At 37.2% G+C, this 12,263-nt stretch overlaps 1 protein-coding gene across 3 annotated transcripts in view; it reads left to right on the plus strand.

Moving 5' to 3' along the window:
• The window catches only part of SPAG6 (sperm associated antigen 6), a 30,092-nt gene extending 18,031 nt beyond the window's left edge, over positions 1-12,061 (plus strand). For all 3 annotated transcript variants that reach the window (XM_029961917.1, XM_018075825.1, XM_029961918.1), the window contains exons 5-10: positions 253-426; positions 2,794-2,946; positions 5,221-5,412; positions 6,613-6,729; positions 9,474-9,619; positions 11,818-12,061. In XM_029961917.1, the coding sequence (XP_029817777.1) occupies positions 253-426; positions 2,794-2,946; positions 5,221-5,412; positions 6,613-6,729; positions 9,474-9,619; positions 11,818-11,884 (849 nt within the window). In that variant the 3' untranslated portion in view covers positions 11,885-12,061. The remainder of the gene's footprint in view (positions 1-252; positions 427-2,793; positions 2,947-5,220; positions 5,413-6,612; positions 6,730-9,473; positions 9,620-11,817) is intronic.
• Positions 12,062-12,263: the final 202 nt, after the last annotated feature.

Below are 12,263 nucleotides of genomic sequence, written 5' to 3' on the forward strand. Positions count from 1 at the left end.
TATATTTGCTTTTTTAATACATAGCAAGCTTGAATGGAATAAAACAAAAGAGAAACTTTTATTCAGGAACCAGCGAATGTTCTGTGCCATTATATTCGTGCATGAATTGACTCAGTGAATTGTAAAATAGCTGTAATTGTTTTCCCTATCCTGCTTTGTTTTCCTTGATGCAATAGATTTTTGTGTGCAGGGGGAGTGTGTGTTGTCGGATGTTTGTATACTATTGATTTTATAACAATTTTTATTTACTAGCGTCAGGTGCTGTCAGCTCTAAGCCAAATAGCAAAGCATTCAGTGGATCTTGCAGAGTTGGTGGTTGAAGCAGAAATTTTCCCAGTTGTGCTCACATGCCTGAAGGACTCAGATGAATATGTCAAGAAAAATGGTGCAACTTTAATTAGAGAGATAGCAAAGCATTCGCCTGAGGTAAAACCTTGAAAATGCAAATACAAGGTCATATCATTAGATTTTACACTTTAAATAAAATACAGGATTATTCTGTCATTTGCTTTTCGAAAGGGAGGGCAAATAGCTGTTTGGCATGTTCATTGGAAAATATGGAAATGCTTGCTGATATTATGAGATGTGTATTGAATATGAATTGGGTTAGGAAACTGGGAATCATAAAATGTATACCTACCTACTTCATTCTATGAGATATCTGCACAGAGTGGGAGTTCTAGGCTGACAGTACTGTCAGTCCTAGATATTAAAAATATCATGAGAAAAGCCTCACAGAAGTCATGATACCAGCTAATAAATTGCATGATCATCCTGTAACTATAATAGATGGTGTGTGTCTTTTTAAAAATCTTCTGGGGTGCTGGGATCACATTTTAATTATTTTTTCAATGACAGTGAAGGTCAAAAATTCTCTCATTTATTATTAAACTGGTGGTAGTTTCTGTTATTAGCTTGAGTTTGTAATTTGAGTCTCAGCATTTGCACTGTTTTTGCCAATAGCTGATACAGGAAGGTCGGGATGTTTGGCAAAGTCAATACAAAATAAATAGAAAAACCAAATAATTATAACTATGTTAATCTGTCAGACCACAGAGATAATTAAAAGGCTCTAAATATGACTTTGGAATGAAATACAAGCAATGTATTTGTAGAACACGCTAATGCTGAACACAGCCATTTCAAAATCATACTAACTCAACAACTGAGAAGTGTTTAAACATGAATATTGTGCTGTTTCTTCAGCCTGCCACTCTTTAAACTGGTGATTAAAGGTTACACTCCTGGAACATCTGCTTTCTCTCTGCACCTCATGGGCAATGCAACTTTACTTCCTCAAAAGTGAAGAAATTATCATTATCAAAGGGGGACACTGGAGTCAGAAACCAGAGACCAAACTCACAAGACTGCAGGTAGAGTCAGAAGAGCTGCTAGCACTGGATCCTCCATGCCAGGGGAATTGGCCATGCTAGCAGCTCTCCAAAGGAGCTGTAGGAAGTGACTCCCAGTGGGAAGTCACAATCTGTGTTTGACTTCAGAGTGACAGTGACCACTGTCCATCTCTGAGCAACTCTATTCAAGCAACACATGTTGCAGCAGAGGCACACTGGCAAATGATATTTCTAGAGGACTTGGCTGTGTCATTTGAGACTCGTGGCTTTTGGATCCCAGCTCTCAATCTGCATATGCAGTAAAATTCATGTGAAGGTCATCACTGGGGGGACTTAACAGCAAGGGCTGAGGGACAGAGCAGTGGGGAGTGTGCTCTGTGCATCCAAGTGAACATGGCTGTGTCCAGACGTAAGACTTGGTTGCCACTGGCTGCAGTTCACAATCATGTGAACAGTTTTTCCTAAGTAATAACTGCAAATTTCATCTGGCTGTTTCATGAATGAAACAATCCCCTTTGAAAGGCTCTGAGGAAAAGGTGAATTTCATGTTTATAGAAATCAGCTGGATTGGAAATTTACGTGCCTCAGTTTTGTTCATTTAATTTTGACTTTTAAGAACATGTTTCTTTTACTTTGGAATCTGTCGGGAAAATGGGATATACTTAACAATATGGAAGAAAATAATCATAATATGAAATAATTTCTATGCATTGTTGATATCATACATACTCTACTGCTGTCCCTCCAGTGATGTGGGAAGTGATAGCGTTTGGAAAAAAACCAAGGTGCATAGCTTGATTATCATTTATAAGTAAGGCTATATAATTTGGCATTCCGGGGCAGACTCCAATGCCCATCAAGTGTGTTCCCTGGACACTTCCCTCAGAGTACTCTTAACATGGCAGAATGGTGCAGCCCAAGTCAGTTTTGCACATCCAGAACAGTTGTCCTTGGCTTCATGCCTCAGTGGGAGGATTCACAAAGGATTTTATGCTGCAGAAAATGCAGGTGAGAGGAAGAGTGGGCCTTTCCGTCTGTTGCTGCACAGAACATATGATGTTAGCTGGGGAATGAGTGGGCACTAATATGGAACTGGGTCAGTCGGTGCATCTTCATGATCATTCATGTATTAGGCTGTCATCTGCACATCTCTTCTGTGTATGATAATGGAGTTGAGAATATGTCATTCATGCTGTACAGCATAACGAATTCAGAATCCTGATTTCCTTGCAGTAAAGTCAATCAAAAGCACCGTAGCAAATCAGCTTCATTCCTGAAAACTTCATGCTGCACTTAGTTGCCAACAGTCTGTATGATACATCGCTCTTATTCCGGCTTTATTTTGTAAATTAGGAGCAATACATTAAAAGACTTTTCTGATGTAGTGCTTTATGCCTGTTGATATTTCACAGTATCTAATCTCTTTTGTTTATCTTTTCAGCTTTCACAGCTTATAGTAAATTCAGGCGGAGTTGCTGCTGTGATTGATTGTATTGGCAGCTGCAGAGGGACTGTCAGACTGCCTGGCATCATGATGCTTGGTTATGTAGCAGCTCATTCGGAGAACCTGTCAATGGCAGTGATTGTCTCCAAGGTTAGCTATCACTTTGTTGTCTTTGTATAATTCTTCAGCAGTATTCTGAGGTAGAGATACAAATGAACATTGGCAGAGGATATATTTTGTGACAGGATCATATACTTGCTCTTGACGAATGCACTTCCTCCTTATATTGCCACTTGCTATGACCGAAATTATGTGGTAACCTGATCAAAGGGTGTCCTTATGATGTTGACCCTTTTATAAAATATCCTGGATTAGTTTGTATTACAATGCATGATTTTTCTGTGTTGCAATTGCACGGGTACAGAAAATAAGTCAGTGAATTCCTATAGTCTGCTTCCTCTTAAAATGAATATTTGTGGCTACATCAAAACCTTTTTTGAAACAAGTATGTTTAATGGCATGTTCTTCATTGCACTAGCATGACTCTGCTAGTACCACTAGAGTATCTTGCAACAGAAATCTTCAAACTTGAAAAGACTTCAGTTTCTAGTGTTTGATTCAGTTGTGCAAGTAACATTTCAAATGAGTTAAGCTGTACATTTTCAGGTTTAAATAAAATCTGCTGGGCCATGATATACAAGGGAGAGCATTTGCAATATTTGCAATAGGTGAAATTAGTGCCTGATATATTAGTCTGATGTAAATCATACTAACTAATGACAGAAGGAAGGAGATATTTTCACTAACATTTTTGGCCCATTTTCACACTATGTCAGTAATCTAAAATATACTGTATGAGTGGAAACAACAAAACAAAAATGGAAGAACAGAAATGTCTTCTAGTAGGAATGCGAATTAAAAATTGAAAATTGCTACAACATAACATATAGTATGCAGGGAAGGTAGGAGTGATCAAAAATGCTCTTCTGTATTTTAAAACTAAAGAAATAGACACGTTTTGTTTGCCCTCTCTTGAGTCCTTTCTCTGGATGTGTCTGTCTCTCCACTTTCAGGATGCCAAGAGCAAATATGCTCCGACCGTTGAGTGCTTGACATTAGGTGGGATGAATCCAGGATTAAGTTCAGGATTAAGCCTTTAAGTATTAAATTTTTGAAGAGTACTAATGATTCCTATCATAACTGAATGGAACCGCAGTGAGAGCTTTTGTAGGGATCTGTGCAAACTTTCATGAAATTAAATATTTTAATGAATGGTCCACAAAAGCAATAACAATAAACCCAAAGCCCATTAAAAAAACCCGCTTCAGGGGAAAATAAGCTTGTGTAGTGGTACATAGTGCTGAGGACAAGGCTTGGTAAACTGGAACCATTTAAAAGAAATGCACTGTGGCATAACCACGTGCAGTTAAACACTGATGATGTTATGATGTAAAGTGATAGCTCTATTCTGCTGTACTCTAACCTGGAAAGGATGAATTTTGAAAAATTATTTTTGGGACCATACTGGACAAACACTTCATTGTGATCTTCTGCTGTAGTGGTATTAGAGTGGAAGATGAAGCAGTATTGGAAAAGGGAAGTTAATCTGTTAGTAGTGGATATGCTCCCTGTATTTGAAAACGACTTGCAAAAAAAACCCAACCCAACCCAAATGAAAACCAGAAAAGTGTGCAGAAAACACTAAAAAAGATTCATGGGATGGAGAACAAGGTTTTTACAGTAGAGTTTTGGTAGCCTTGCCTTACCTGAAGTAGCATGAAATGTTTCCTGTTGAAGCATCTTGGCATAATCTAAGTAGCTGTGGAGAAAGGATAAAGACTGTGATCCAAACCATAAGAACTTTAGTAACAACTGGATGTGCGATGGCATTCTCCATCTCCTGATGTCTTCAAGAGTTGAAACCTTTCTGCAAATTATTGGATGAGTCAAACATGAACTACTGGACTCAAGAAGAGGTTGATAACTTGAAATTTATTGGTGTAGATAATAAAAAAGAAAGACTCAATGATTGAGCCCTTATAGTCTTAAACTACTTTCCTAGAATCATAAGCACTCAAATTATTTTATTTTTAGTTTGACAAAACTGCAACTTTTACTCAGTACAGCCTGAACTGTGTCATGTATTCCTTTTATCCCTTAAATTTGCATGTTTGTTCAAACTGCCTTTTGACTTGGAACATTGAATCTGTTTCTCTTTCTTTAATTATATTTATTAAGATTTATTAAAAATTCTTGCTAGTCTTGATGATGTAAAAATATTACACCACTAGCATGCATTATCTTACAGGGTTTTTTACAGGAAGAGTGTAAATAGAGAAACATTTTCTAACCAGCTGTATCGGTTTCACATTGTCCTTCTCTGGTCTACATTTGTAAAGGTTGTGCTTTTGATTAATGCTACAGGGAATACCACCACTGTGTGCCTGCTTGATAGAAGAACATGAAGATCATATTAAGGCAGCAGCTGCTTGGGCCTTGGGACAGATTGGAAGACACACTGCTGAGCATGCACGTCATGTTGCAGGAGCAAATGTGCTCCCCACATTGCTTGATATCTATGTGGACACACGCAGTTCAGAAGATCTTAAAATGAAAGCAAGTATATTTGTAGTATTTGCAGGGTGATTAATTAATTGTAATTAAGAGATTTAAGTGCTTAAAAATTACTAAATGCTTTGTGTTTTTATTGATGTTCATCGAGTCACAGATTTCCGGGGTCCAGGGTATCTGAAGGCTGTGTGTCATTTATTAGGACTGGCTGGTTCCTAATGGGTGTGCATATGTTCATACCAAATCATATGGTACAGCCACTGCAGTCTAGTCCCTTATTTTTTTCCCAGTTTAGATGAGAGTTGCATATACTCATAAATGCTATAATTTCTTGTGACTTGTTTCTAATTATCTACTTCTTTTTGCAAGTATAAACTCTTGTAGAAAATATTATAGTTGCTGTAGTGGTGTTTCTTACATTTTTATTATTATAATTATAATAGAACTGTAACAGCTAATCAAAACCCTGCTCTTGAAAATATGCAACTGTTCAAGTTTAGGGCCTTCCTCGTGTGGTAACTAGTAGAGCTGTAATTTAGTAGTGTATTTTTGAGCAACAGTAAGTGAACCAACTGAAGAGTATAATACAATGGGATATGCTCTCCCATGTTGCACTATGCTTCTGTACATCTCACTGAAATATTGCATTCCAGATCTGTAAAATAACTTTTCTGTAGTAATTTTCGGTGGTCCCAAAAATACTAAGGCCAAATTAGCTGTACCTGTAATCCTGCCCAAGAAGGTCACTACTGCTTGTAGCAGCCAACATTGAGTCTGTTTTCAGAAACTAAGCACCAATGCACAATTGTTTCACTCTCTCTTTCCCTCCTTGCCTGGACAGTACTGCACTTTGCTATCCCAGAGCAGCAGCTTCTCATAGTAAGCCACTTCTAAAATACAATCTTTTAAAATGTGTTTTGATTTAACTTTCTTATTATATTACATTACTTCAATTTACTTAAAGGGTCTACTCCAGCTTTCATTATAGTCAAAGGAAAATTGCCATTACTTTGACCGTAGATAACATAATATGATGCACTGTGGGGTTTGAGGCTTAATAAATCTAAGTAGAAAATTGATTCTTCATTAAGTGACCTGATAGATATCATAGTTTTTATTCAGAAAATGCTCATTGAAAATTCTGATCAATTTGCTTTTTTAATCAGACTTCAGTGATATATAACATGAATTCTTGTTGTTTTCATTGATGTCTTACTAGAGAAATTTTATTTTGCATTTCAACAGGCTAAAAAAGCCTTAAAGAACATTCTTCAGAAATGCACGCATCTTCCAGCACTTGAACCATTGCTGCATGATGCCCCTCCCAGTATTATGAAACATATTATTGGGCAGTTTAGTAAGGTAAGAAAAGGCTCTGCTTAATGAGTAATATGTTAATTTTTTCCCATTTAGCAAGGAACCTATCTTTCCAAAGATGAAGTCTCTAAAGTTTTCAGTTGTTTCCTTTAACAGTTGTTTTCTTTAAGGATCCTCAAGCATTCCCTTCAAAAGCAGTTTGGAGCATCCTGTTCTTTTGTCTGATACAGCTGGATACTGTTTCATCTGGAATCTGCCATAATTCATTCTAAGAGTGGGAAAACAGTTGCTTATAAGCAAGGTGTTTTTTTCTTCCTTGCCTCTTGAGATTAAGTGGAATATTAACTCATGTGCAAATATTTTCACTGAGCCAATGTATCACATAAATCCCAGTCACATCTGTTTTAGATAAAGAACAAGCTGTCTCTACAGGAGTGACTTAAGTCAGGTATTTTACAATAATATAAAGGCTTCACTACTTTTATCCTCATTAATTTTCAGTCTCAAATAAGTGTAAAAATCCCAAATTTTTTCTCATCTCTCTCGAAGTTTGAAAATTAGTTGTTATTACATTGTTCATTTGAATGCAGCATGTAGAAAGTGATACAATTTAATAAAAATATTTAAAATTTTCTAAGTAATTGCTAACTAATCAGGAAATTTGCAATGTCTGCCGTGCTCACCAGCTGTTGGGAATCCTGCTCAGCTATACAATATCTTTTGTGCAATACTCTGCAGTGTAACATGTTAGCAGGGAGTACCTGCTCAGTTGGTGAGATGTTCTTTCTGGAAATGACCAGGTAAAACATTCTTGATACTCAGTTCTGATTATTACAGATCTAGAAGCACTGCTGTTGGTAGTGCAGATTCCTGATTACATTACCTTGCCACAGTTAGGTTTGTCCTGTCTTCTTGCTAAGTCTGTATGAAGACTGGAGATTTCCAGAATCCAGTCCTTTTTGCTTCTGCATGCTGACTGGAGCTATTAATGAGCCAAGTGCATAGCAATTGGTTATTCAGGGTATATTTGAATGTTGCTTGCTATTGAAGTGGTTTCGTGCCCTTCATATCAGCAGATGCTTTGTTTTGTTTTTATTCTTTGTCTGTATGTTATTAAACAAACTATACTTGTTTACTCTTCTGAAGTATACTTTTAAAATTAAGTTCTCTGTAGTAAAAGTATTTTTCTCTCTTGTACCATAGCTTGGGAATTTCCTATTCTTAGAGTTGTGGGGTATTCTGTGGGTTTATTTATAGCACAGTAAAAGCCTTATTTCCAAGCTGTGCTTCAGAGTGGGATGCTATCCATTCTTGGTGCTGGACTGTGTCATTTTAGCATTGGAGTTTCCACGATCTGTGCTATTCTGTGCTGCCTCGGTTTGGACTGGGGGAAGGGACTGTGTCTCAGAGGTGCTGTCTGTCTTCAGGGCCTCTTCCAAGATTTCTGCTGTCTTATCCAGCCTTGTAGTCACAGTGTGGAGGAGGAAGGCAGGGAAAGGGCCATATCCTGTCTCCTTGCTAGCTCCTCCTTGGCAGTTCTTGTTGTGGAGATATGTGAAAGAAGATGTCTGTTTAGTTCCTACAACAAAAAGATCATAGTTGTTCCTGACACTTCCATGGAGCATATATTAGGGAGAAGTCTCTGTGCTCTCCTGTTTTTTCTTTACCTGTCTGTTGATTTTGTACAGCCCAGAGGGACCGCGGAAATGAAGGCTGCTTGCCTGTATGCACGGAAGAAATCTTGTCCTTTTCCTTCATCCTTTTAGGCAATCCCTTCCTCATTTGAGGCTCTTGTTTTACTCTGAAATACAGTCAAATTTATGGCCTAATTTGTCTGACCAGTGTTAAAGCTTACAAATGCTTTTGCCCTCATAGTCTGTAACTCTCAGAGTTGGTTTTAAACCCATCTGGTTTTGCTGTAGATGCAGCTGCTGTCTTGCATTATCTTTCTGTCTTTCTGTATTTTTTCCCTTTTTTTTTTAATATTATTGCAGCCCTTTGGGGCTATGGACTACATGCTGTCATTCTCCCTTGCCTGGCCCAGCCCCCACCTTCCTCCTTCCCTCCCTCCAGTCCTCTGGACAGAGCTGCGTATTGGCATCACTCAGGGAGCACAGAATCTTATTATCTGATCATTTCTGCTTCTCATCCCCTTTGGCTGCAGAAACTTCACGTTTTTGCTTTGTGTGTGTGTGTTTGTAAAAGGCTTCCATGACTACACAGTGTGTTAAAGGATTTTAATATCTAGGAGTTTAATAGTAGCTTCAAGGCGGCATTGTTCACTTGCAACAATTCTCAGTATTGTTTTCATGCACTAATCTATACTAGATCATTATAATGATATAAAATTCAGCTCTACAATTAAACTGTGGGAATTGACATAAAAGACCTGAATAACTTGGTTTAAGTGGAACAGATGCTGTTGTTATTCCATGTTAGTATTCTGTTTTTATTATCTATTTAATCTCCACGATCTTATTGTCTCTGTAGGAATAATTCATGAAATATTATTTATGTAAGGATAAATATTCAATTCATTATTTTATATATGTTATGTATTAAAGTACATGTTAAATTATGTTGTAACCATAAAGGGCTGGTTTATGTTTTTTTTTTTCCCGTACAACTGGGTGTTATAATACAGTAGTCATTACAGATGTTGTATCTCTGATTTTCCATTTTCTCTGTCCTCTGAATTAAAAACACATTAGCAATATTTGAGCCTAGCAGCATACAGATTCATTAAAAAGAAAATATTCTTTTTTTTTAATGTACTATTCTGTGTGTAGGTGTTACCACATGACAGTAAAGCACGTCGTCTCTTTGTAACAACCGGTGGACTTAAAAAGGTTCAAGAAATAAAAGCAGATGCTGGGTCACTTCTTCAGGAATATATCAATGCTATTAACAATTGCTATCCAGAGGAAATAGTAAGGTAGGGAAAAAGAGATTTAAAAATTTCATACTTATTATTAAATGTTTTTCACAGGAACAACACAAAGGAAGGATTTAAAATAGTAATTTAACTTTTATATGATTTTTTTTAATAGAATAGCTTAACATTTGGTTAACTGCCCCAGTGGTAACACAACCCCTAGACACATACATTAGAACACTTTCTGTGTTTGGATTGTATTTGGAATCAAATTTCTTTGTCTGTAAACAAAGCCCAAATAATCAAGCTCTTGCAGGAAAGTGGAAAGAAAACAGTCCTGCACTACCCAGATGAACTCTGAATCCTACTTCAGTACAACCACTCTCATAATAATAAATGTTGTGGGAAGTTTATTTTGGTGACTTATTTATGGATTACTTAGGCTCCAGAATACAGGTATTGGTGAACCTTTGGTTGCATCCTTGACTTTCCTAATTGTATGTCTGAACTACTGTATTCAGAGGCTCCTTTGAAACTGCCTCTGATGTACAGAGGGTCCAGAGGCTCTCCTGCACAGTTGGTCTGCCCACAGCTGCCCTTCCTTCCCAGCCTCATCACGAGGCTTAAGTGTTATATAAAAGGACCATACACCAGCTGTCTGCACCAAGTTGAACTTTGCCCTTAATGAATACAGAAACACTATTAAATAGCTTACAGTCAAAATGTCACCATCCTAAATTGTAATAATGAGAGAAATGCCCTCCTAGATTCTAGATATCCATTTACCAGTCGTTCACTCCATCAACACATCAAAAGGATGTTGTACTCGTGCACTCCCTCTACAGGCTCTGAAAATCTGCATCATCAATTTTAATTACAGCAGCAAAATTCTTCAGCGAATAGTCACTACAAACTAAGTCACACAAAATGAAGCCCTGTTTGTCTCCACAAGGAAGAGACAGTGGCTGTCAAATGGGTAAAGGCAAAATCATAAAGAAATTTTATCCTGCAGCTGGTATTTCAGAGGGAAAGAGGACATTTGCTTATATTTTTCTGGATATAATTAATGTTTCTTTGTTACAGCTATTTTTCCCCCTGTAAATGAAAAAATGTTAGTCATCTAGGCTGGGATGTAATTAAGAAAAAGGCCCCTTCGACCATCTCCTGCTTGCCTGTCTGTGCTACTGCCTGATGCTGGTTGTGCTGCCTGAGGCACAGCAGCTATGATAGACTCCAGCTTTGGGTTTGTCCTGCAGACCTGTCATTTTAGGCTATTTGCAGACTGAATATAGTAATGCATTGGAAAGTTAGCTTTACAATCAGAGAACTCTTATATGAGTTTTAAAAAGAGCTAAATTATGTAGAAACCATCCAGAAAATAAAAATCAACAAGGTAAACAAATCTTCCCTCGATGGAAAACACTGGGGATTTTTACTTGAATATATTGTAGGCATGCATTACATGGAGGTGTGTTCATCTGTCTTTATAGCTGAAGCTTTCAGGGCTCAGAGGTGGCAATTTACATGCCTGCAAAACCAGAAATAAACTGAGATGTATGTTTTTAGAATAATACAGTAATAAATTTCAGATACTCTTAACCTGGAAAACAAGAACTAAATGAAACTTTGATGCTTGTGTATTGGAAGCATGTAGTTGGTCCATTGTGGAAAAACAGCTGGATGACAACAGGACAATAATGGCACCATAGAGTCCTGCTCTAATGAAAACCTTTTGGATAATCTCCACCCTTGAGTTGGCAATAGAGAGAGAAGGTCATTGTGGTAAATTGTTTTGTTCCAGAATCAATGTCTCTCACATACATGGATGTAGACTTCCCATTAGCTTTGGGGTGTGGGCTCATGTTTGATGAACAGCAGCAGACTATTGTCATCTGGCAGCCTACAGTTCTGTGTAAACTTCTGCTTTTTTATTAAAGGTCATAATTTAAAAAGAACATCTACATTCCTTAGTAAAGACAATGCTTATGGCAGCTGAACCCATCTAAAACCTAGCCACTTACCTACATGCCCTAAAAGGAGCTAAAACTATTTCTGAAAACCTAACTTCCAAGTATAAATGGTAATGTAAGTTGAAAAGCAAGCTCTTAAAACATTGTGGGGGAGTAACTGTAGAATTCCTTGACCAGTGTTTAATGCTAGGATTTTTTCTTGATCAGTAGAAATATGCATAGTGTTTCATTACTTTGCACAGAACATGCCTTGTAGTCTAACACACAAACAAAATGTTTCTCTTTCAGGTTTTATTCCCCTGGATATTCTGAGATACTTCTGGAAAGGGTGGAGAGTTACCAACCAGTTTTATAAACTTCAATGTTTTATTAGATCTGCATTTCACATTTATGCCTTTATGACTGTAATACAAATACAGCTGTTGAAAGTCTTGCTTGATTCTGAAATCTTCTTCTACTGTTTGAACTACTGAAAGAGCTCAGCAATTCCAGCAAGCTATATTTTGTTCTTTATAAACTTGTTTGTTGCTAAGTTTTTATTCCTTTTTGTTTAACATTACTACCAGATATTGCTGTATATATGAATGGAATTTCATGCAGGGGTGATGATTTATCACAGAAGCTTTTTTAGAATCAGTCATTTCCTTTTCCTTCCACAAGAAAGGTTTGTTATTATCTCATTCAAATTTTAGCCTTCTCAGTACTGTTACCATTTTCCCCTTTTGCCTTTGCAT

Source organism: Manacus vitellinus, unplaced genomic scaffold (genome assembly GCF_001715985.3).
Source record: "Manacus vitellinus isolate BGI_N305 unplaced genomic scaffold, ASM171598v3 scaffold_3_pilon, whole genome shotgun sequence".
In the NCBI taxonomy this organism is placed as follows: domain Eukaryota; kingdom Metazoa; phylum Chordata; class Aves; order Passeriformes; family Pipridae; genus Manacus; species Manacus vitellinus.